Raw genomic sequence first — 25,604 nt, forward strand, 5'->3', positions numbered from 1 at the left:
GTCATCATCTCAATTTGCATAAATCTTCCTCTATTGTGACTGATCCATATCCAACCAATTTGGTCACTTTCAATGTTAATAATATAAAAAGAGAGAGAATGACTGAATAGTCTGTATAATATTATGTGTGTATCAATATACAAAAGAGAGCCTTTATATAGGCTAGGTATGTGTGCAGTACAAGTAATAGAAGTATAGTACAAGTAATATACTAGGCTAAGCCCAATGGGCTAATCTATACACTAACATTCAAGAAGATTTTCAAGGAATCATTCAAGGTTTCTTCCAGGTATCTTCACAAGCTTTATTTGTAACTTAATGCTTCATCAAATTTCTATCTTGAGTTTGAGGGGATGTTAAATAATAATAAATTGATTTGATATGTAATGGGCCTAATGGTACAAGAGACCCAAATGTAGTGTAAAGTCCATGCGCACATAACCTAACTCCAATAATTTCTATGAGTACTCTCTATCTTATACTTCATTGTATATGAAAGATATAGCCATGCATTATTTCAAACAAAACTCCATAATATGACCCCCCCAAAAAAAAAAATGAAACATTGATTGGTCCTCTGTACAAATTACAGAGCCCCTAAAGTGCAATGCTAGCATTATATATGTAAACAATTTTTTTTCCCGGCTGCATTAACTTCAAATTTCATCAATTTGATTTTGGTAGCATCATACTCCAAAAACATAGGATAAATGGATGTATCTTCTTCTGAACTTAACCAAACTCTTGCAATTATATACAACATAGTTTACAAAGCCGAATGGAATCCAAAATCTAGAGGAATGGTTGATGGGATGAGTTACACGCTCAAGACAAGAGCCATAAGACTATTAGCAGGTTTTCTGCAAATAATATTTGATTATTCCAATACTACCTAACAAAGAAGCTATTCCACTAAGAAGAAGAGTGTTCTTAATACCAAGGGATCTAGTAATGCTTGATATATAGCCTTCACATTCCATATTCGATTAATGCCTTGTTCCATATCCTTTGTGGATGAAACCACAAAACCTATATCCAGCCCATATGTTATAATAAAAGGAAATGTGTAAAGAAGAGAGAGAACAATCTTGCTTAATTTGTTCTGATCCTTGTTGAAGCAACATTCATGGACATTGGAATTGAACTCTCAGGTAAAATTTACAGCCACCAATACTTCCAATAGGCAAATGAGATGAACCATTTAAATATGTGGAAACTACAATGCTTTATTTATATGCAATATTAATTTTATCAGGGTTTCTTGTCAAACACGTAATTCATAGTGAGCAATACTTTGTATATGCCACTTCATTTTACGTGGTTGATGATTGATCTTTCATTGTTGATGAGAGTGAAGCTACAGCCTCTCCAACTGTCAAGTAAAGGCTATCCGGTCTCATGAAATCCTGAGCTTCATCTGCCTTCAGGAGTTTTTCCATTACCTCACCCAGAGGATTCACCAATACAAGCTGTGAAGCCAATTAATAACAGTTGAAGTATGAGACTATCAGCAACAAAAAGGATATAAAAGAACTATATAAGAGATTTTATGCACTTGCCTCAACGCCTTTCTTTTCCATTGCTTTTCTCAAATCCTTGAAGAGAGAGACTCCGCTTGTGTCTATAGCACTCACAGCTGATAGTATAAAGATTATGTGTGTTATAGTTTGTAAATTGCATTTGGCTTTGTTCAATAGGCTTGAACAAAAAATGATAAATTGTTGCTCCAGAATGACAACAACCACCATTAGTAGAAAGTGCTTATTGGCTGAAGTGAACAACATCAATTTGAAAACATAATTCTAAAATTGAACTCATTCTAAAATTAACTTTACCTGACATTTCCAAAATCACAAATTGGAGGCTTGACTGTTTTTTACTATCTTCTTCTGCTTCATATTCTTCAATCCATCTCAAAATCCTTCATTGTATAACAAAAAGGATTTGATCAAAATTACTACATAAACTGACTTGGTTTGTTAATATAAGATTATAGAGTAAAAACCAACCTTTCATTGAGATATGTGATATTAGCAAAGTTGATGGGAGCTTCAATGCTTAAAATGAGGAATCTAGGGACTCTTACAGCTTCCTTGTAATGGTGCAGATTTCGATATATTTGTGTCCCAGGAATATTCCCCAACATCACTATTTTTGGCCTTGTAATTTGCAGCAGGATCTTGAAAATGGATAGTCCAACCTGACCATCAATATCATTGTCATTCTTATTTGGTGTATACACGTGTGAGTGAAAGTCCCACATATAGATAAAATAAATTAAAGAAGTTGAGGAACTAATATAACATAATGGGGCTCAATCCCATAACACTCATAACACTTGAGCTTTTGGGTTAAACAGTGTTCCTAGTCTCTCAAAGGTGTTATCTCCCCAATAATTATGTGTTTGTCATGCGTGTGATATAATTAACACTTTTTTAGATGCCTTCATCTTTATACTAGACTACTAGTTAGACAGTGCCACATTCTTTACTTAAAGAAGATTTTAGATTAACTATACTGAGAGTTAAAATGATGTCTAGTACAACATCCTAAGCTAATTCAATGAGCAAAGAAGATGCTTAATTGTGACACAAACCACAAAGCTAATCCAAAGATGATGTTTTTAAATAAGTATAGAACCTAACAATGTATCTTCTAGAAGTTGCAGAAACTTATACATACCGCGAAGGCAAGGCCATCTTGGACAGAGATGAAAATAACACCCAAGAATGCACATAACAATACGATAAAATCGAATTTGTCAACCTTCCAAATTTGATAGGCAGCTGGGATATCAATGAGACCAACTACTGCCGAGACTATGATTGCACCCAGTACAACATTTGGTGTGTATTGGAACAAAGGCATAAGGAGGAGAAGTGTCACCATAACTGTCACTGACATTACTATGTTAGAGGCTGCTGTTTTTGCTCCTGCATTGTGATTGACAGCTGACCTTGAGAATGCACCTGCAATTCAATGCTGTATTAGAAATATCTATTTTGATGTGAAGCAAAGTCTTGACACTTTAGGAAAAAGGCTTAAGGAATAGGATTATCTTCCTCTTCATTTCAACTAAAATTTATTTCACGGTTAAGATTTTATTTTTTGAATTTGACGACATATATAGTTTCAAGTTATTTAAATTTTATAATACTAGTATTCACTTTTGAATTATGAAGGGGTAACTATGCACCTGTTGTAACGTAGCAAGAAGTAGAGGAGCCAACAACATTCATCAACCCAATTGCTATCATCTCCTTATTTCCATCCACTTGGTAATCCTTTAAAGCAGCAAAAGTCCTTCCCACTGCAATACCTTCCTGTTCCCAAAAATGTTATAATAACAATTGATGATGATATTTTTATTAAAATGTAGTGTGTTTGGCACATTAATTATTTGTAGCAAACACCCTCTATTCTTTTGTTAACCAATGAATTAAAGGGAAAAGTTAAAAGGCATTTGCTACTTCATTAAAATAATTTTTTATTTTAAAAAAATTATAGAGTTAAATTAGACACAAATATCAATAAAAGTACATGAAATTTTTTTTGAGTATTAATAAATTGTTAATTAATGTATTTTCTTTTCTTTTGAAAAACTATACTGCAATTTATAATTTAACATTCTATAACCTGTAACAAAATCCCTCCTCTTACATAATAATGAGACTTATTAATGAAGGGGGGAAATGTTAAACAATACCTGGATTTTGTTAATGAATACCCTAAGGGTATTCATTTAAGAAATATTACGTTTATAAACTTTTTATGGGAAAGGAAAAGGCAAGCAATTTTTGAAAATTTTTTATATTTTCATTAGAGTAATATTAGAACTTTCTTAAAATAGTTTATTAACAAAGTCTTTGATGATACTCATTAACTGACACTAATTTTCACTTAAGAGTTTATACAAAGGACCATTAATTATGGGGAGTAACATTAAATGGAATGTTATCATTCCATAAATAAAAAAAGAACAAACTTCATGAATTCTATCATTTATTAAAGGCGAAAAACTCATTTTCATCTCTACATTTTCACACAATTCTCACTTTGGTCCCTAACTTTTATTTTCACTGTTTTTAGTCTCTATCCTGAAAAACGTGTCTCATTTTTGTCCCTGTCATTACATTAGAAACGGATAATACACACGTGGCAAATGGAGTGCACTGTTGGTACATTAAAAGCTAACGTGACCATTAAAATAATTTAAAAAAATGTTATTTGGCATTAAAAAATGCCACATCAGCATCTAAATTAAAAGAAATAATTTATTAATTTTAACTAAATAAAAAAAAAGTTAAAAACATAATTAAAAAATAAAAATAATGTGAATTGAGATCTAAGTGTGTCTTGAACAAGAACACAAATCCAGATTCAAGAACACAAACCCAAAAATTATTATAAAAAAAAAAAAAAACAATAAATCTTTGTTGCTGAGAAAGTTTCTGCTTCGCTTGGTTGCAAGAAAACATAGGTGAATGAAGTAAGCTACAACTTCTAACATCAATTTATTTTTGTGAGCTGAGAATTCAAAACCTTCACTCTACAAAGCTTAAAGACTAATATTTAGCTCAACTGGTAGAAGTTATTCACTTTTTTTTTCTTCAAAACCCAAAATGGAAAAGAGGGTTTTACTATAAAGAAAAGAACAAAACTTTCACTTTCAAATTATTTTCCTGCATTTTCTCGGCAACCAAACAGAGAATGCTTTCATTTCTACTCTCTTTTTCCAAATTTCTCGGCTAACCCAGAGAGCTTCATTACCTAAGAAGCACGGGTGCGTTTCGGGACTCGGGTGCGGGTGCGGGTACGGGTGCGGGACTCGGCAAATTTTGAAAAAGTAGGGTGCGGGTGCGGCGGGACTCGGCAATTAAAAAATTATTAAAAATATTTTTATTTATATTTTCTATATATTTTTACTATTAAAATCTTCTTAAAAAACACATTGTTATGCTTTGATTCACAAAACAAAGAAAGAAGAAGGCAATAAACACATTACTATGCTTCTAAGGTCAGAATTTCGGGTTTTCCGGCGATTTTCAAGGCCGATATCGGCCTGTTTCGGCCTTTTCCGGCCTGTTTCGGCCGTATCGGCCGTATCGGTCGCCGGCCGATACGAACCGATATGGACGATACGGCCCGATTCTGGCCGATACGGACCGATTCTGGCCGAATCGAAGCCGATTCGGCGCGAATCGAGCTGCGTCGGTGCGAATCGAGCCGAGTCGGCGCGAATCCGAGGGAAAAAAAAAAAAAAAAAGTTCAGACGGGGCACCGACGCGCGGTCAACCGCGTCGGACGCCGAGTCCCGCGTCGGGCCGCGTCGGACTCGGGTGCGGCACCCTCCCAGCCGCACCCGTGCTTTCCAGTTCATTACCCGTTTCTGCTTGAGAAATCGACGAGCTGCTAGGACTCCCTTCCAGATGTGCCATTAAAGACCCAACAAACAAACAACGTCGTACAAAGGAAAACAGTGGAAAAGAAGAAAATAAAACCTAGCAAACGAAAGCAAGCTCAAAGGTCAATCCTTTAGTATCAGTAAATCCTTTAATTTTTTGCAACGCCGTTGTTGTCGCCGTCTTCTAGACAGTCACGCAGCTCAGCTTTCTCCGTAGCTCTCCGTCCTAGCCGGTGATTCTCGAAGCCCTTGGTGGTGATTGTTAAAGCTTCTGGCTCTTTGGACCGAAGCCGACGGTTTTAGTGGTGGAGAAGCTCGGCGAGGTTGGGCTGAAGCTTCTCAAAGAGTTTGCTCATGTGGATTGCTCTTACAATCTCAGTCCCAAAGAGCTTTGCAACAAGATCTCGCTCCATGATTAAAACCCAGATCTTTTATCTTCTTAGTTCAATCTCATGATGTCTAGTTCATTCTTTCTCTAACTCATCATCTTTGTCTCTCTCTTTAACCCCATGGCCAATCGGTAGTGATTGGGTGGTCTATCAGTCCAGATCTGAAAGAGAGAAGCATAGAGGATTTGGGTTTTTTTTTGGGGTTTGTTGATGATCCGTGGTCTGATTGGTGCTATGTTGTTTTGTTGTTGATGTTGGATAATTTAGATATTTTGTCATTGATTTGGCTAGGTTTTTTTTTTTTTTTTTTTTTTTTTTTTTTTAATTTCTGGGTCTGTGTTCTTGAATCTGGATTTGTGTTCTTGTTGTTCTTGTTTAAGATACACTTAGATCTTAATTCACATGATTTTTAGTTTTTAATTTTTTAATTTAGTTAAAATTAATAAATTAATTTTTTTTTTAATTTAGATGCTGACATGGTATTTTTTAAAGCCAAATAACATTTTTTATTATTATTTTAATGGCCACGTAAGCTTTTAGTGTGTCAACACTGCACTCTGTTTGCCACGTGTGTATTATCCGTCTTTGATGTAACGGTAAGAACAAAAACGAGATGCGTTTTTCAGGATATAATTAAAAGTGGTGAAAATAAAAGTTAAAGACCAAAATGAGAATTGCATAAAAATTTAGGAACGAAAATGGGTTTTTCACCTTTATTAAAACTACATAAAGTAATAAAGAAAATTGTTCTGGTTATGATGTAAGTCGTGTAACAAATAAGTAACCGACAGAGAATCTTACAGTGAGGGATAAAATGCCAGTGACAAGCCCGGTTTTCATTACCAGCCCCAGGTGGCTGCCATGGAAGTGTAACATGTGCCATGAAGGTGGGTTCAATCCTTCTTGTAATTTTCCAATCTGCCAAACAGAACCAATTGAAAACTTTAGTAATGATAGTGAAACATTTTACTAGTTACGAACTTTTTCTGCTTGGGGGTATTCATAATTTATGCATGAACTTACCACACTGATGCCATGATTATTAGCCTTGGATGCAAAGACTAGGAGAGTTGAGGCGATCACAGACACAAGTGGTGCTCCAGCTGAAACCCAGAACAGCTTTGGCCTTTTCATGCTCTGCAAGGCACGCATCTCGATCAATAGTAGTCCATTATTGATTTGTCAAAGAAAAATGTTATATACCAGGTCTGAACTATAATTATCGTACCCTCTTTATTACACCACCATATATATATATATATATATGCACGGCCACATTGGCTTAAATTATATTTTAAAAATGTGAGTTTAATTAAAATAGTGAACATAATTTCACAATTTTAACTAAAATAGTGTTTTTCAAAGGAAATATATACGGAGCACAATAACAAATGTGTACGAATGTTTTTCCATATGGGACTATGGGAGCAGCAATAACAAATGTGTAAGAATATTTTTCCATATGAGTCAAGGATATGGGCCATATTAACTTTTTTAATATGGCTCATATCCTTGACCATATTAAAAAAAAAGTTTATATATATATATATATATACATGCCCCCTGGACAAAAATGAAGAACAAAAGAATAAAGATATTATACACATAGTAGTATAGGTCTAGACCATTCAATCAGAAAATAGCCACTATCCAATATTGGACAATTAAATTAAAATGTGGTGTATTGTTAGGACAGGATGTACCTCAATAATTGGTAAGGCCTACCATAAAGAAAAAGAGCATATATAATTTGTGTCAATTTATAATGAGTCAGAAAGAATAATAAAAAATCCGGAAATAAAATTTTTTCTTTTTGATGAAAATATTATTAATTTATGTTAAGATGAAGATGAATTTCATACATCGTGTGAGCCAAAACGACTCAATGATAACCGGATTTTACCATAAATAAATTGAGTTGGAATATGATATACTATTAGTCATGGTGCAGATTTAACAAAAGTTTATAAGTTGCGTACTAGTAGTTTGTTACCAAAAAAAAAATTGCCACACCGACCTAAACAGCTATTAATGCCACAAAAGTGACTTGATCTTTCATTATTTTTTTTTAAAAAATTATAGGTTTTTATTTTTTATTTTTATAATTTAATTATTGGGTGGAAGGATTTTAATTCTTAACGTCTATGTTGGAAATTATTTTTTTTGAAATACCATTATTTTTATTCCCAATTAATTACTTAAGGAATATTTTTTTCCAAAATTTTTTTAAATATTATAGATTAATAAATTAAATACAGAAAATAATGATATAATAATGAAATAAAATAAAAAGGAAGTACGTGAGTGTGTCAAAATTTTCAAAAGTCATAGTTTTACGCTTAGTTTTTAATTTTGATTTTTTTTCCCTTTTCATTTCATATAATTTTCTATATAAAACTATAATTTAAGCTCAACTTTTAAGAAAGTTATAATAATTACAGTGTTTAACTTTTAAGAAAGTTATAATAATTAATCAAAATATTTATTTTTTTTGATACAATCACAATATTTCTTGAAGGCTTTGAAGAAAGAAAACAGAGACATCTGAAGCTAATGTGAATGAACATTGTGAAGGGCCAAATGAGAGTTATATTAAAACAGATATGTTTACTACAAACTAGACTACAATCCAATAATTAATTGGAAAGACAAATATACAAGAAGAGAGAGAGAGATTCAGTGCCCATTTGGTAACAATGTTTAAGTATTGTTATTTAGTTTTCAATATTTTTGAAATACGTATTTGAGTTTTATAGAAATATGTATTAGAAGTGTTATTATTGTTTAAATACTAAAAACTGTTGTTTAAACAACAGTAACGATGTTAGATCTAAAAAACACAATATATTAAAATTCATGTGACTCAAACCTCCCCTATTTAAAATAATCTTTCTCAAGATGGGACTTAGGTCAGATTATTGCTTAGTTTATTACTCAAGACTTAAGAGAGCGCATGTGACTTTCTTATCATCTAGCTACTCTCCCAAGGTATAATTCCTATCAATAGAAAGCTACTATTATTATGTTCAACTAGGATAGTCACATAAGGATAAGGTCATCCCACCTTACCTTTCTTATTCTAGAAAAAAGAAGAAAAAAAAAGGTACCTAATTAACCTTAAGTCGTAGGACAATTGTTGGAGATACGTACATTTTAGTAAAGATAGTGATGTAAAAAGTTCATGGTTAAAAGATTAAATTTATTATATTTCAATAATTTAAATTTTTAGAACAAATAGTAATTTAATATGGTATCAGAGTAGAGCAGGAAATCATGAGTTTGATTCATGTCTCTTCCACTTGAGCTCACACATGAAAGGAGTGTTAGAAGTATTTGATTAAATGATTAAATTTATTATATCCCAATAACTTAAATTTTTGGAACAATTTGTAATTTAACAATCATTCGAAATTTCGAATATTTCCCTTCCCCTCTTTTATGAGCCAAAACTTATTTAATTTGAACCTCTCCCTTCTCCTCTTTTAGGAGCCAAAACTTACTTATTTAATGTTTAAACATAAACATGATAAGACCCAGTTAGCCACTTGTGTTATGTTATAGAATTCTTTTTGCTATAGAAAGTAGAAACCCTATGAAAACCATCAACTTAATTAATTATTAAAATCTTTTTGCTATAAAAATCTAGATGGTACGTAGCTAGATATTTGCTACAAAGGGTTGAGGGAGAAAGAGATATCTATGCTTGGTCGCATTAGTCTTAAAACAATATTTTATGTTATGAGATGTATATGATTTGCTTTATCCACAAGATCAATTACATAATTGATTATTTTGAGGGTTTGAGCGAGAACTAGCTGCCGTGGATCAACAACTAATAAAAAATTTTGCATCGGTATTAAGAAAATAGAACCAACTAAAACTCAATCATGGCAACAAATGACACGTGTTATACATGCATATTACAATCCAAACGAGTACGTGTACGAGTCTTTGCAATTACTATAACGTGAGCCACAGCCAAGACAAACTTCCTTTCGGTTTGTTTTTGCCTATGCTTTATCCCTAGGCAATTACTACCACAATTGTGAAAGATATTTGAAGGTTTATGGGTCATAATTGCTTACCAAGAAAAAAGGTTTTGGGTCATAGTATGATAGTAACTTATAATTTTCTTGTTGACCCCACTTGTGTGTGTGTGTGTGTGTGTTTTTCTAGGGAAAGTTTGTGATCCATGATTCCATGCAACCGTCAATTGTATGAACTATAAAATTGGTAAAACCAATCTATCATAATAAATACACATCGAGATCGAATCAATGAAATTGTCCTCTACTGCAGATTTTGTTTCATCTTTTTTTTTTTTTTTTTTTTTGGTGTGTATAAATAAGTAATACTTGCAGAAAAAGAGAGTGAAGGGGAATAACGTACCACGTGTCTTGCCAATAATAGTAAGACAAGGAAGCAAAATCCCATGACTATAGTTTGCCATGACCACTGCAGGAAAACAATGAATTACATTAGTACCTAATGCATAAATATTTAGCTGCAAAGTACCATGGTTTTAAAAGAAGATTTGAGTCACAACTTCTTGAATTTAGATTAACTCTTTGTTAAATCGTTTATTTGCATATTTGTTGAAAGTGCAACAATGAATATAGCAGCAAAATGAAAGATATTAACATTTTGATTTTAAAATAAAACTTGAGTTGTAAACTTAGATTAACTTTTTGTTAAAAAATCTATTTGCATGTTTGTAGAAAGTTGGTAATAATACACTTGTACCAAAATAAAAGTGAGATTTTAAAAAATTATATTATTATAATAATAAGAAATGAGGATTATTTTTTATTACCAAACTCTCTCTTCTTATATTTATTTTGCTAATTGGTGGCAGAAGTCAACAGAAGGGAATATTACGTTCTGCACAATTCCCACTGTACTCTTTTTATTGTCTTTTTATTGTGCTGTTTATAAACTTTTATAAACATAAGATGATAACATCAATACTGAGGTCATTTAGCACAGAATAGCAAAGGATTGATGGTGGTTGGCTGCTTGCAACAATTACCATAACAAAATTATACAATAAAAAAATTATAATGAACATGTACTTTAATATAATGCTACGAACGAGTATTGAATAATTATTTGGTATTCTGAAAATACAATGATATGGTATTATTGAATAAATTTGGAAAGTTTACTAACAAATAATCATGTGCTTTTTAAGAGTGCAATTAATGGTGTTATAATTATTAATTATTCCTATAAAAAATTTATTAATTATTATTTTTAGAAGAGTGTTATATATAATCCTGGTTAAGTAACTGTAGGCCTTTTCCAATATTGAGTGTGTCAGTTAATTAGTATTGGTTGATAAGAAAGTAATACTTCTTTTCTTCTTCTTCTTCTTCTTCTTCCATTTTTTTTTTTTTTTTTTTGAGAAACCAGTAATACCTCTTTTCTGTTGTGGAAAACAGAGCTTAAAACAGGAACCAAACCCATTTGTTTGGTGAAATTAGTGATTCCAAGGAGGCTTTTAAGCTGTTGCAGAGAGACTATGATAGCAGCTCCAGCCATGAAGCCAATAAGAGTAGCTTTGGAAAGAAAGTCAATAATAAATCCAAGCCTGCAATTCAAACCAAAAAAAAAAAAAAACCAAACCTGCTATTAGTACGAAAGGAAAAAATTTTTATTTTTTTTTGGGGTGGAAAGATATATAGAAGAAGAAGAAGAAAAAAGAGATCACCTTAATAATCCTAAAGAAGCTTGGAAGAGACCAGCAAAGAAGGTTGAAGAAAAGGCTAGTTGAAGAAACAAGAGGGGGTTATTGCTTGGAGACACTTCTTGCCTAAGCATGGATCCTAGTATAAGAGAAGCAATGGAAACAGGTCCTACTGCTAGGTCCCTAGAACTCCCAAGAACAGCATACACAAGTGGAGGGACAAAGCTGGAATCTTTATGTGTAAAACCAACAAAAGAAAGAGGAGTGAGTTAGAAACAATAGAACAGTATATGATTTAAATTAAGGTATGAAAGAAGTTGAAAAAAAGGATATACATATACTCACATAGACCCACAATAGGAGGCAGATTAGCAAGCTTAGCATAACTGATGCCCTGTAAAGAAAAAAGGGCCATAAAGGAAACAGGTTCAATCAATGCATGTTATTTCATTATTTCACTTTAAAAAGCTCAGACTAAAAAAGTATGAAATGAAAGGTGTGAAAAAGAATATAGCAAGTGAGATGAGTAACCTGGGGAATGGCTAAGCTAGCAATGGTGAGACCAGCAACAATGTCAGATTTGAAGAGTTTGAGGCTGTAATTAGGACCCCATTGAAGAATAGGAAAGATATACTGAGCTCCAAGTATTAATTTCTTCTTCGTTGGTTGGCCTTTGAATTGGCGCAAAGGGTCATCAGGGAAAAAGGTTTCCTTGAGTCTGATCTTCAGCTTCTGTACGGTGCTCATAGGGGGTGGTGTTACAACCTTGTGTGCTTCCATGGCTATTTCCAAGCAGTGAGAGTGCATGGTACTAGCTTTGGCTTCCATTGGAAAGAAAGTGGAATGTTTTTTTTTTTTTGCTAAGAGAAAGTGGTATGTTTTACTTTGGTTGATCAAATCCTAGCTAGCTTGCAAGCTCTCTTTTTATGTGAGTCTCCACCCCATCAATCAACCTTTCCAAGACCTCTAAAATACAAAGCAGTAGTACTACTTGGCTATAATATATATATACACACACACATATATGAATATATATGGATGAGATTTTATGTTAAGGCTTATCAAAATAGCAATGTTGTGGTAGTTGAGGCCACTTACTTTTTGGGCACGTTGACGGGCCTTGCCTATGGAAATTGGTCAATTTGACCACATATGATTGATTATGAAGGGTTGCCGCTTGTTGAGTTTTCAAAAATCATTAAGAAATATGCACACAAGGTAAATAGAGGGGAAGAGGTGTGAACAACATTGAAGTTACATAAACCAGTGTGCCATGGAATTAGTTGTGTGGTGTGGCATTTGTTGCTAACCAGAAAATGGAATATTTTGGTCGAATATCCCTCCTTTCTTCAGTTCTCTCTCATTAAGGAATGGTGGTTCACTTCTCTAGGCTGTTTATGAATTTTATGAGGATGGTTTTATTGTTAAATACAGATCAGAAATGGAAGAGAGAGGGAGAGAGAGTGAAATCTAGTCGGTATTATGCAATGCTAAGGCAGTACCTTTATGTGGATGAACCAAATCATTTATACGTCATAACATAAAGTATTGTTTTAAGCCTAATGTGACCAAGCATACGCAACCACATGGCAGTGATATGTCACAATAAATGCATGACCTATCTCCTTACTCAAACCCTCAGATACAAACTTTTTCACATTTGGCATGAGCTGTTATAACTGATGCATAATAATAAAAGTAGCGTTTATGATAGACACGCAAAAATGATATTATTCTGATCACAACATACCATATTAGCAATATTGAAAACTATTGTGTCAGATTCATGAAAAATATACCACCTCCATAGTGCTATGTTGGCTATGAGTTTGCGAAGATAAGAATTTGCTTATTCGGTGCAGAGGTACCATGGCTATGGCGGTAACCATTTTAATATATGTGGAGTAGTATTGAGTTGAGAGTACATGTCACAACTCTCTGTCCTCAGCAATTTTAAAATTTTGGTTTCTATTTCCCAATCCTTTAGGCATCAGCATACTTTGTTTGTCTTTATCATTGAAATATTTGTGAGTTAGCTGACCTATATATATATATATATATATGCCCTAATATGCTCAATGCACAACAATATGCTGAATTCCACCCAATCGACTCATTTAACTTGAATATAAAAATCATTTGTTCTATATTGAGTGTTGAACTATTTTTTAGTTCTATTAATCATAGTCTGTCAAGTTGTAACACATCTTTTTCTTCTTCTTTGTTTTTTTCCATTGTAAAGTATCCAAACATATGGAATTTTGATAACATAATACAATTTACAGAAATAAAATAATACAATTTACAAAATATAAAGTGGAACATTAAAAGTGAAATAAGGTTTTTTTTTTTTTTTTTTTTTTTTTTTTTAAATATTCGATATATATATACATTTGATAGCCTCATACTTCATTTATACTTAAGGTTAATGATTCAACAAGATAAGTGTGCCTTTCAATTGTCATAGCCTTAAAGGTATCATATACTTTTCCTAGCAAGAGTTCCATTAAGATTCTCTTACAATGTTTTCATCAAAAAAAGATTCTCTTACAATGTGAAATTTTTTTTTCTATTCTTTTTCTTTTTCTTTTCCTTACTTATAATTTAAGAATGAAGAGAAGAGACAGGAGCAAATATTGGGAAGGAAAACCATCATTTGTTTTAGAATGGAATGTCATGGGAGACATAAAAGTGAAAGTGAAGGAGAAAGAACATATATAGATGATTTTTTTTTTTCAATGAAAAAAAGATGCTTGTCATCATTTATTTGATTCAAGCCACTCAACTTTCTAAAATGAGAAAGTTTATAGATTGTTACTTGATAGGTAAAAATAATAATATCAATGGTGGGTTTAAATAAGAACCAAACTTGCTAATTTAACTATTGGGAAATTTTTTATGTTTGCACACATTGCTCTTCTAAAATGGGCCATTGTCTATAGTAGTTTAGTACCAACCGCAAAATTAGATTGTGGTTGCTGCCAATTTGTGCTTGTGTATAATTATTGCCATGCATATTATGGGTTTGGACCAATGTGGAAAATCCATGTGAAATACAAGCATGATTGGTCTTAGTCTGTTGGTGACATATGCAATAGAAGATGACTTCTTTGATTTAGCATTAATCAATTATGAAGTATAAGACTCAAGTCTTATATAAGAACAAAGAATTCATATCAATTATTTATGTCACAGAGCACCTTCTAGTGGATATCATTTGGAAATAGGAAGTAGGAGAAGTCTTGAAATTTTTATTTAATTAAATGAGAGTTAACCATCCAATTCATTTTTCTTAGAAATTCAGACTTGTTCAATCTATAACTAAATTAGATCTTAAGCTATCCCAATTGAGAGGTCGGAATCTGATAGGAGGCTTATAGACCAGGGCCTTCAGGGCTTCAGGCTAGTCAACGTCAAGTAACACTACAAGTAGCAACTTGTAGGAATCTACAATTGAGAGAGAGAGAGAGAGAGAGGAGAGAGAGAGAGAGAGAGAGAGAGAGAGAAGAGAGAGAAGAGAGAGAGAGAGAGAGAGAGAGAGAGAGAGAGAGAGAGAGAGAGAGAGAGAGAGAAGAAGAAGAAGAAGAAGAAGAAGAAGAAAGAAGAAAATGTATAAAGAAAAAAACTTTTGGATTCGAATCCATTGATGGAAACTCTTCTTTATTTCTTTTTCTTACTTTTTAGGTAGAAGAACACAATCATTGGTCTTGGAAATTTACTTTTTCTGTTTTGATAGGCAAAAAAGAAAAAAAGAAAAAAAAAAAGAAGAAGATAAAAAATGAATATTAAATTTACTAATTTGGCCATTTAAACATGTTGGACAAATTATTATTAATTTTTTTTTTTGGTTGAATGGTCGAATTTCAATCCAATCATTCAACTATTGATTGCATCAATTTAGATATTAAATTTCAAAACCAACTCAATTTATCTTTAGATATCCTCCATTAAAATTTTAATGGAATTATCTAATGTCACAACGTGGTAGCATAGAAAATATATAATACAAAATTAAACTCTGAAACACCTTAAATCTTTGAAGTAGAGCTATGTAATCCAATTGAGAAAAATATATATATATATATATAAAGGAAAAAAATATAAATTTTTAATTGATACTACACAATTGAATGAGTACATCACATGTTTATGGAAAAGATAAATGAGGACAACTAAAAAAAAATGACAACAAAAAAAATAAAATAAAATAACAGTAGGTTGGAAAACTGTCTCGAAGCTAAGCTATGTTTTAACTTTTAACTACAAATGAATTAGCAAAAAGTATAAAATTAAAAGAAGAAATGAGCACTAGAAAAGAAAGAAACATTGGGTACAGTCTTGGAACTAAACAATGCTTTTAATTAATTAAATAAAAATTAGCAAAAATATTCGTGGGCGGCAGGATTCGAACCTGCGCGGGCAAAGCCCACATGATTTCTAGTCATGCCCGATAACCACTCCGGCACGCCCACCTTGATGTTCCAGTTTGTAACCAACATGGAATAGATAATAAAAATTATAGAACTGGTGACCACTATCATTGGAGCAGTAAAGGACCCACCAAGTGTATATCTCAAAGTAAAGTGCAGTGGAGGCACAATAGTGACATTCCATTGGAGGAACACACTTTCTATAAAGAAGAGATTATAATATTTATAAATCCAATGAGAATTACATAAAAAAAAAAAAAAAAAAAAGGTCGGTCAAGAAAAATCATTATACGACTATCACTGGAGCCGATTAATTATAAATAATAAAGTTACATGATAAAGTGCCAAATCTAATGGGAAATAGACAAGATTTGGATCTCTAACATGCTTGGCCAATTGCAGTTCTGAAAGTAGGAAATGTGCATCTTGTCTTTGATCATCTAAGAACTTCATCAAAAGAAAATTGATAAAAGAATTTAAAAAAGAAAATAGAAAACTAGCAGACTTGAGGGTTTTTTTATTTTTATTTTCATTTTTTATAAAAAAATATGCTAATCACAAGATTTTAAATGTCTCACCATATACTACAGAATAACATATCATTATGATTGTTTTGATTCAAAAATAATTATGAATGCAATTTTCCCCATTTTTTAAAAAGATCAAGGACGAGTGATGCAATTGTTCTTAATATAATGGGGGAAAATCACATTATCCGTCCCACCAATAAAAAGAAGCTATTTCCTATTAACATATAATTACAAATAGTTCATACTTCATAGTCGTTGAAACTCATATATAATAAATTATCACGGAGGGTATCTCTTTGTTTTTATTCTAAACTTTGTGGAAATATACTGCTGTCTTTAAATTTCAGAGGATTTATGTCAAATAGTTGCATCTTCAGAGAGACAACACAAAGAACAGTTGATTGCTGTGGGAATACCCTCTAAACGTGCTTAGGAATCAACCCTCTAAAATGTATTTTATTCTTATTGCAAAATTATCAATAATTCTGAAATAACAACAAATCAGGCAAAAGAGGATAATGATTAAACTTTTGTCAGTATGTGAAAATTTCAAGGACCAAAAAAATGAATTCAAGGAGGCTTGGAATTCTATGACATGAGGCATGTAAGTGAGTGGTTAATTGTCACAGCATAAACATGCAATATGTCTCTTATAATGATGGTTTTAGCTACTGATTAATTTTCTATCTTTTTGGTAAAAGCAAATCATAGTTATCCAAGCAAGCATATCTCTCTGAACAGAAAAGGTGCTCGAAATTATCTTCTAGACTCAAGTGAGTATTCTATTTAAAATTTGTATATTAAAGCAAGAATCTGCATGAAAAGTAAGCGCAACATAATGGTAAAAGGTATTGTCTTTGTCTTTACTTTTAGAAGATAATAAGCCACTGTCCAACATTCTTTCAGCAAGGTGATATTAATGGTCTTAAAGCAATTACAGGTTTCCTTTTTCTACGGAGTCCTTTTGAACCACAAAGAAAATATGCTATTGGGATGACAAAGCGATGAATGATGGTGTAAGAAATGTGGTCCTGTGAATGTCAACCATATTTCAAAAAGTCGATGAATATGTTAAAGATCCTTTTTCTGGTAGAAAAAAAAAAAAATAATTTGTGGAGATGAGGAACATTTGACACATGCTTTTGCTAAGCTCCAACAATTTGAAGCCATGACGTGTGTAATTGCATAGCTTTGCTTTTTACATTGTTAATGGAAAATGTCACATAGTTAAAGATGCTAATGTCACATTGCTAACTTTGCTTTACATTGTTAAAGGAGAATGTCACATTGTTAGGGACCAAGGGTGTTATTCTTTTCATGGTCTGCACAAGAATATATTACCATTACATTCTGTTTTCATTTCAAATTTGAACTTTGTTAAAGATTGCAATGACTAAAGCCTAATTACGTGCCTAATTTTTGAAATTTGTCACTGAAAAGATAATATATTGACTAAAACTTTAGTGATAACAGACTGCAGAATGAATCTAAACACTATATATCAGGATCACTAAAAATCTTAACCTCAACAAGGTAAAATATTTTTAAAAACTCAATAAATGAACAAAAATTATATACGAGTCCCCTAAGTAATAGAATTTATCTAAACAAGGACAATTGAAAAACTTAAAAAAGGACAAAAATCGGCTGTTGTGTTATTAATTTTATCTTCCTTGGTAACTATAGGAATTAGGTACATGTTAGTTGGAGTTACCAATAGTCAGCTATGAAATGAGTAGTAGCAATGATCAAGTACATTTTGGGTTTAAACTTATTCTACTGCATAGTAGATGGGGTTGAAACTTGAAAGAATATTTTTCAGCTAAATAGCATTGCTCAACTTTTATTGACAGTCTAAAGTAAGGAAAGGGAATTCAATTTATCTCTAGCATGATCAATGGCACCCTGCTGGACCACTATATTCGAAATATGGCTCTAGAGTCTTGTATGATTCAGCAAGTTCACTGCAAGCTAAAGTACAAGCTAAAGTTTGGACAGATTGATGGTATCTAGTGTGTGATAAAAGAGAGATGTGGGTATGGCCTCCAGCTAGATAAAATGATCTGGTAGAAATTCAAAGTAGGATCTCTAACTTTGCATTATGCAATTGTCTAGTTTCCTCCCAAAACCAGTAGTTTCACTTTTTCCAAGACGTGAGATGTAACGCAAAGAAAGTTGCCTCAAGTAACTGATAGAATCTAGTCTGGTTTAGCATAGCTATTTCTCAGCATTCTTTTATTTTGACTTGACAATAAATTCTAGCACATGGAAAATTGTATTATGTACTTACTGCAGAAGTTAGCTTGAGAGTTGCAACCATATTTTCTTTGAATGCTTCTTTACCAACCCAGTATAGAAGATTGTTTTCAGCACATGTTTGATCAAGAGAGATGTAAATGATTGAATGATAAGTTTAATCAGGCAGTAAGCTCTTTGAAGGTTAAGAGTCTTAATGTTAGGCTGCAACCATGTACTTACTCTGGCTAGACCAATAATGTTTGAGTTCAAAAAAGTGGTGTAAAAAGTCAAGAGGTTTTGGTCCAATCAATCATAGCTCCTGTTAGATTCTGATTAGATACTGATTAGATACAATGAACAAAGTACCCAAATCTATTAGGAATATCTTTCATTATACCATTTGGAATATCTGTATTTCCTTTTCTTTCTTTCTTTTTTTTTTCTTTTTTTTTTTTTTTTTTTTGGAATTGGGTTTGCTAGTTAGTTGAAAATTTCTTTCTTTTTTTTTTCTTTTTTTTTTTTTTTTTTTTGGAATTGGGTTTGCTAGTTAGTTGAAAAGGTTGTAAGCTTTTTGCTGGTTGAACTTTGCCTATTCTCTCAAAAAAATTAATATTGAACACATACTTTGTAAGAGGATTGAGTAACTTACAATGCAATTGACTGAAGACCCTAAAAGGCTATCAACAGAACATTACTAGAAACAACAATACACCAAAACCAAACAAAAGAAGCTCCATGACTTTAGGTCTGATCGTCCAATGCACATCACAATAAATAGTTAAAGTTGATTACACAATAAAAGTAGTGAGGTGCGTTGCTTACATCAAGTAACTGGAGAGGCATCAGCAACCTAACCTACTTAGTGCAATATGTATAAATGAAGTTTGAATTTTCATATTAAATGGCCAAAGGTGACACCATTTCAAGATGTGGGGTTCTTTTCCTTGTTAAATTTGCTATCAATTTTACCACAAAATGTTTACAAATTAACATAACAATGAATAAAATTGATGTTAATTTCAAATCAACAACATAATAATTAAATTTCTGAATTAGTTTTTTGTCTTGTAATTAAAAGTTGACACACCAAATTTGTACTAAATGTAGCATCACCCTTTTTAATTCATTGGTGCATAATGGTATTGGCAAAGAAAAAACTTGCTTCCTTGTAAGCTTACTTTTTTTTTAATGTCGAATAACTGGCAGAGCGTAAAAATAGCTTCTCATACTAATAGTGTCAAAGTTGGCCCTTGAGTGGCTGTGTTTGACTAGGAATTGAAGGGGTTTGAGTGCGCGTCAAATAATTAAGCATGTCACAAACCATAAGCTGATTTGCCTCTTGTTTAGCACTCAGCAGTGTGTGCCACTATCTTCTAGTCTCATTTGTTAATCAAGTAATAAATTAAAATATCAATTTTTGATGTGCTTTTTGGGCTTTAACTGGTGTTGAGTTGAGTGCGCCTCATATCTAGAAACACATATTGGTGCACGTCCACTTATTTGCTGAAAGTGATATAGATTATATAACTCAAAGAAAGCTGCAAGTATTAGCATATTTGGTTTAGGACAAAACTTAGATATGCTTCCATTATCCATATTTATTAGATTCTCCAACACATAGTGTATTGACCAATGCAACAAAAAATATATTTATATACCTTTTAGTTACAACAATTTTCTACCTCGCTAAAGACTTTAAACAAATAAACCAATAAGCTACCAAAAATTTAAGTAATTAAGTCTATCCAAACTAGCATTTAGTGATGCATAAACAAGAGAACAAGTGCCACTGTTGGTCTAGTGCGTGGTGGTAATGTTATATTCCTCCTCTTGTCAAGTGTAACTATGTCAGTGAAGTTCATTCATAGGGGAAAAAAAAAAAAACTATGTTAAGTGGAAGTTTTAAGTCTTATTTTTGAGTTTAGGCAACAATGGTTGAAAAGGGATTAGGCAAGCAGAGGGCAATCTCTGTTGCTTAGCCCAATAACCCAGGCCGTTGGCGCTTTACTCAGGAAGGTAGACCATTGAGAAGGTTGTATTATTCTGGCCCAATGCTAGCTGGGCCCCATATTGCAAGTAACATGCTAATCCACTCATATAAATATTATTATTCATAAATAATTTGATAGTTGTGGGTGGTGTATTATTATTATTTTTTTAATGATAATTTAATAGTTGGAGGTGGGAGGATTTAAACTCTAGATATATCTAATTATGTTGGAAATATAGATAACACCATAACAATTGAGCTATAAGGCTATTGGCAAAAATATTATTGAAACAAATATATATATATATATATATAAGGAATTAGTCTCAATTTTTAGCGAGATTAGTCCATTCCCTATCCATAAGACACTCTAAAGACTCCATTGATCAATAGTGTGATGAATGAAACTTGAGACTTTCAAGTTTACGACATGTCCTTTAAGTCCATTAAACTCACCATCAAAGTGTTTTCAAATGGATAAAAAGAACATATCTTTAAATAATACTATAAAATTTTCTAGCCATATCATAATTCAAGATGAATCTATAATATCTTACACGTACTCTGGTACCTGTGAATAGTTGTAAATTAATCCAAAAAAAAAAAAAAAAACTGTCACTTTCAACTTACAACGATCCCTTGGAAAAACAAACACATGATTATGATCATAATTCATAAATACTTCAGCGAGAACTAGCTGCCATGGATCAACAACTAATAAAAAAAAATTTGCATTGCTATTAAAAAAATTTGACCAACTATACCTCAATCATGGTTCTACTTCTACCTCATTGATAATTAGCCACAATATGAGCATATGATTTTCTGCAGACATCTCTACAATAACTTCAGGAAGAATAACCCTAATGTTCTTATTAGAGATATGTTTTGGAGAGCAGCCAATGCAACATATAAAGAAGAATATGATAGGGTGATGGATGAACTTTAAGAAATTGATGTTGATGCACACAATTGGTTGTAAGTTCATTCAGCAACAATATGGGCCAGAGACATGTTAAGGGGGATGGTTTAACTAATACAATACTGAACAATATGTGTGAGAGTTTTAACAACAGAATATTGAAATTCGAATCTAACCTTATAATTATCATGATATGAATCTTTTTATTTACCTACTTTTAGTTAGGTTCAATTGTTTAGGTGAATTCAATTCATTATTTGATTGTTTTTGTATGTGATTGGAGCTTGAGTGCATCAAGTTATATCTAATGACTAGGTTTCAAGAAAATAGAGAGAAGATTATGAAAGTTGAATTAGAGATATGACCCAAAGTTATGAAGAGGTTGCATAAAGAAAAGATGGCATGCAGTAGGTGGCTTCCTTGTTGGGCAAGACAGACAAAGTTTGAAATAAAAAATGGTCTGTAAAGCTTCACTATGTACTTAGTTGTATCACATTGCAGTTATAGGAAGTGGGATATAACTGGCATATCCTGTTCTCATGCAATTGCATGCATTGTTTTCAACAAACAAGATACTGAGCAGTGTGTTAATAAGTGTTTCCCAAGTCTCTACATACAATGCTTGCTACGAGCCAATCATAGCACCTATTAATGGGCAAAATATGTGGAGACTCAATGGTGTCCAACCTATATAGCCTCCCATCAAAAGAAGACCACATGGTAGGTCTAAGAAGAAAAGAGCAAGGGAACCTAATGAACCAAAAAGTTATAAACTTGGTATCTCCAAGCAGTGTAGTGCCTGTGGTAAATTAGGTCATAATAAAAGAAGTTACAAAGTGAGATGGAAGGGAACTCTTCACTACCAGGCACCATAAACAGAACTAGTATAACTAATAAGGTCAAATATTAACATATGTGTGAATTAGTTGCTTTTACCTTCTTTTTTTTTTTTTAGAAAGCAATTGCAGACATTTTTGGTTACGAGTAAGGGTGACATTGACATTGTGGTGTTTTTAAAACTTCAAGACCTAATGTTTGCATTTGATTGTGTAAAGACTAAATTATGGTTTATGTGATACTGTATGTCGAATTTGCATGTAGCTTGGAATTATGAGTTTGTATTTGCAAGCATATGTTGCTGCTAGGACAGTGAATCAAAATTATGCAAATCTTCTATTGATGCTTTAATTTGCACCTTCGTCAGGCTTGTGATTGCCCATTCCTTGTTAGATTATAATTTTGACTCTATTGGAAAAGTTTCTGTTGAAATGGCTAAGAGACTACCTTGGGATATGCTGATTAATTTATTGAATTGCTTGGAAACTTCCTTCGCCATTTGTCGTGTATGCAATGTGAGTTTTCTTAAAATGGGATACTTTGTTTTTCTCCCCAGTTTCCTGCAATTTTGGAATGCAGCTTGTAAGAGCTTGTTGATGTAACTCTTTGCACGGGAAACACAATCTAAATGTTGTCATTATTGATATGGTTTGTACAAGTTTACTTCCAAAAGCATATAAATAATTAGATATATGAAGGTGCTCTAAATTTGTATTGACTAAAATACACTTTTTGCCCTTAAAGTTTGGGATAGTTTTCATTTTGGCCCTTTTGACTTGGTTTTCTGTTTGGCTCTTGACATTTATTTTGACCATTCATTTTTGCATTTCATGGAAATGAAAATTTTGAAACGTAAAGGGCCAAAGCAGAGAACTGGATGAATCATCAAGGCCAAAATGAAAATTTGGAAACTTAAAAGGCCAACATGAACATGAATCAAACATGAAGGATGAAAATTTTGAAATTTGAAGGACCAATATGAAAACAACCCTAAACTTTAAGGGCCAAAAGTTGTACTTTTGCAATTATTCTTTTGTTTTTATATCGGGATGTTTTTATCAACTAAACTAAGTATAAGCTAGTTGGATAAATGTTTATGACATCCTATCATGGGAAGCATTTCAAGTAATGGGTTTGATGCAGGAGCAACAAGGAGGATGTCATTAGTTATCGATAATTCTGAGATTTAGAAATTTTAGTTTTCTATTTTTACTCAGTAAAGGGTATTTTAGCAACTTGGTAAAATTTAGAAAAGCACATATTTATGCTTTGTTAGTAAGGGTTGGGCTTGTTTAATCACTGGGCTTGATTAGAGCCCTAGATAACTTTGTGACTGATTATTGCTGATAATTATAAAAAAGTTTATAATAGGTATTAAGTCTCTAATGTTGGTTTTTTTGAAATGAAACTTGCTGATTTTCTTGATTTTAGTTTCTAACCGAAGCCTTGTAGACTATGATTTTCTTCTCTCTTGTTGGCATATGTGGAGTAAACTTGATAGTGATGCTATGAAGACATCTTTATGTACCTTTACGTGTTTATCTACCTTTGTGCGTGTCTATACATTATCCGCTCGGTCTTTTTTTTTTTTTTTTTTTTAGAAAGTTTTAACCTATGGCGTCCGCTTCTGATGATAGCTCTTTATCATCAGACTAAGACACCGATCAGTTTTTGGTGTAGGTGGGGATTAAACCACAGATCTCTTGTACAACCATCAGAGACTTTATCAGTAGAGCTAACTAGAACCCACCTCGGTCTATTTCTTTATGTTGCATTAATAAACTGTTTCTATTCATGGTCTACTTTATCTGGTCATCTTTGTTGTTCATATCTTATCTCTTAGAAAATCAACAATATCCAACAACAGAAAAGAATAATGGCTGGCACATGACATATTTATTTGATTCCTCTAGTATATGATCTTTTACAGGTGGAAAATTGTTGTGGGGGGTAAAAACTCAGAGCTACTTAACGAGCTTGGAGTACCGGATTAAGAAGTATTATATTTCCGAAGAGCAATAGTTGGGTGAGGACGGCCCATCTGAAGGCAGGAAGCCCAGAAGTAGAGGGGGAGTATCGTCCGAAGAGGTCACTACTGGTCCGAAGATGTCTCACTCCTCGGCCACAAATAGCCTTGATCAAACAAACATGTGGAAGGTCCGTATAATCTTCCTAGCGATCCCAATGATGATGATAAGTTCTGGGTAGGTCTGGAGATGATCAGAACGATGAGATATCTAAAGGAAAAGCTGCAACCACCGTATTTAATGCACTGCAATAGCTTTTCTGGCCGCATTTATGTGGAGAAGACCCCTGAACAGTGTAACCTCAGTTACCGCCACTCACAAAGAACTAAAGTAAGCACATGACGTGACATGCACTCAAGTAGATACGCGGATGAAGAACAGGTGGACGATGGAGATGATGAGAAAGGATGCTATATAAAGAAGAAGAGTCCCTGATAAGAGGAGACGAGAGAGAAAAAAAGAGAAGCTTTACTGTAACTCTGAATGTTGTAATCACTGTTCACTTAATAAAACATTTCTTCGGACATTCATTCATGGAATTGTTTAAGTATTATTTCATGTTATCATCACTACAAGTAACCTAGCCAACCATTGTTTACTTCATAACCAGCCCAGCTCTTTTGCCCACTTTCTACAAATTCATTGTCCTGAGTTCGTTAGGCCTTTAACCCATATCTTTTAGATTTGGGCTACAAAGACAGACCCTACAATTGTATTTATTAAAAATGATTATTATTAATAGATATTATTATTATTGTTCTACGCTGATAATATTAATAAAGTAGTATTTAATTTTAATCTCCTTTTCTATATATAAGCGAAGACGATAAATGTGGATTAAAACAAAGTAGAGGTAAAAGAAGATCAACAACTAGAAAGAAAGGAAAGGATAGGAAAGGAAAGAGCAGAAAAAGAAGTTTTAGAAAAAGTAAATGTTATTGAGAGAAGGAGAGCATCTTATCTCCTTTTTCTCAACAATGAGATAAACGCATTATAAGAAGATAGACATACTTTCTCTGGTGCCAAACGTTTTTTGAAAGGCACAAACCCAAAAAAAAAAAGTGATTGATCTTATTTCTTCATCTCTCACACAGCTTTTTGTCTGTTTGATCTATTCTAGTATAGAGAGACACCAATTCCATGTGCATTAT

General features: G+C 32.7%; 1 protein-coding gene and 1 non-coding gene across 2 annotated transcripts; both read right to left on the reverse strand.

Annotated features, from left to right (window-relative positions):
• Positions 1 to 1,063: 1,063 nt before the first annotated feature.
• On the reverse strand, positions 1,064 to 12,912 carry LOC112025469 (probable sulfate transporter 3.3). The gene is made up of 13 exons (XM_024058143.2): positions 12,011 to 12,912; positions 11,825 to 11,873; positions 11,504 to 11,711; positions 11,212 to 11,383; positions 10,183 to 10,248; positions 6,817 to 6,930; positions 6,595 to 6,711; positions 3,197 to 3,323; positions 2,683 to 2,969; positions 2,010 to 2,200; positions 1,836 to 1,921; positions 1,560 to 1,636; positions 1,064 to 1,469 (listed from the first exon to the last, which is right to left on the reverse strand). The coding sequence occupies exons 1-13, from the start codon at positions 12,305 to 12,307 to the stop codon at positions 1,314 to 1,316; spliced, it is 1,947 nt and encodes a 648-aa protein (XP_023913911.1). The 5' UTR covers positions 12,308 to 12,912; the 3' UTR covers positions 1,064 to 1,313.
• Positions 12,913 to 15,869: 2,957 nt separating this feature from the next.
• TRNAS-AGA (transfer RNA serine (anticodon AGA)) lies at positions 15,870 to 15,951 on the reverse strand. The gene has a single exon. It is a non-coding gene; the product is annotated as a tRNA-Ser (tRNA).
• Positions 15,952 to 25,604: the final 9,653 nt, after the last annotated feature.

Source organism: Quercus suber, unplaced genomic scaffold (assembly GCF_002906115.3).
Source record: "Quercus suber isolate HL8 unplaced genomic scaffold, Cork oak 2.0 scaffold_116, whole genome shotgun sequence".
Classification (NCBI taxonomy): domain Eukaryota; kingdom Viridiplantae; phylum Streptophyta; class Magnoliopsida; order Fagales; family Fagaceae; genus Quercus; species Quercus suber.

Bases quoted from the DNA above. Each gene is read 5' to 3' on its own strand.
- LOC112025469 (XM_024058143.2), bottom strand. From the start codon at position 12,307: ATGGAAGCCAAAGCTAGTACCATGCACTCTCACTGCTTGGAAATAGCC. The intron at 11,874-12,010 runs GTTACTCATCTC...TTTTCTTTACAG, and splicing joins CTAGCTTAGCCATTCCCCAG to GGCATCAGTTATGCTAAGCT. The intron at 1,637-1,835 runs GTAAAGTTAATT...TTATACTATCAG, and splicing joins TGTGATTTTGGAAATGTCAG to CTGTGAGTGCTATAGACACA.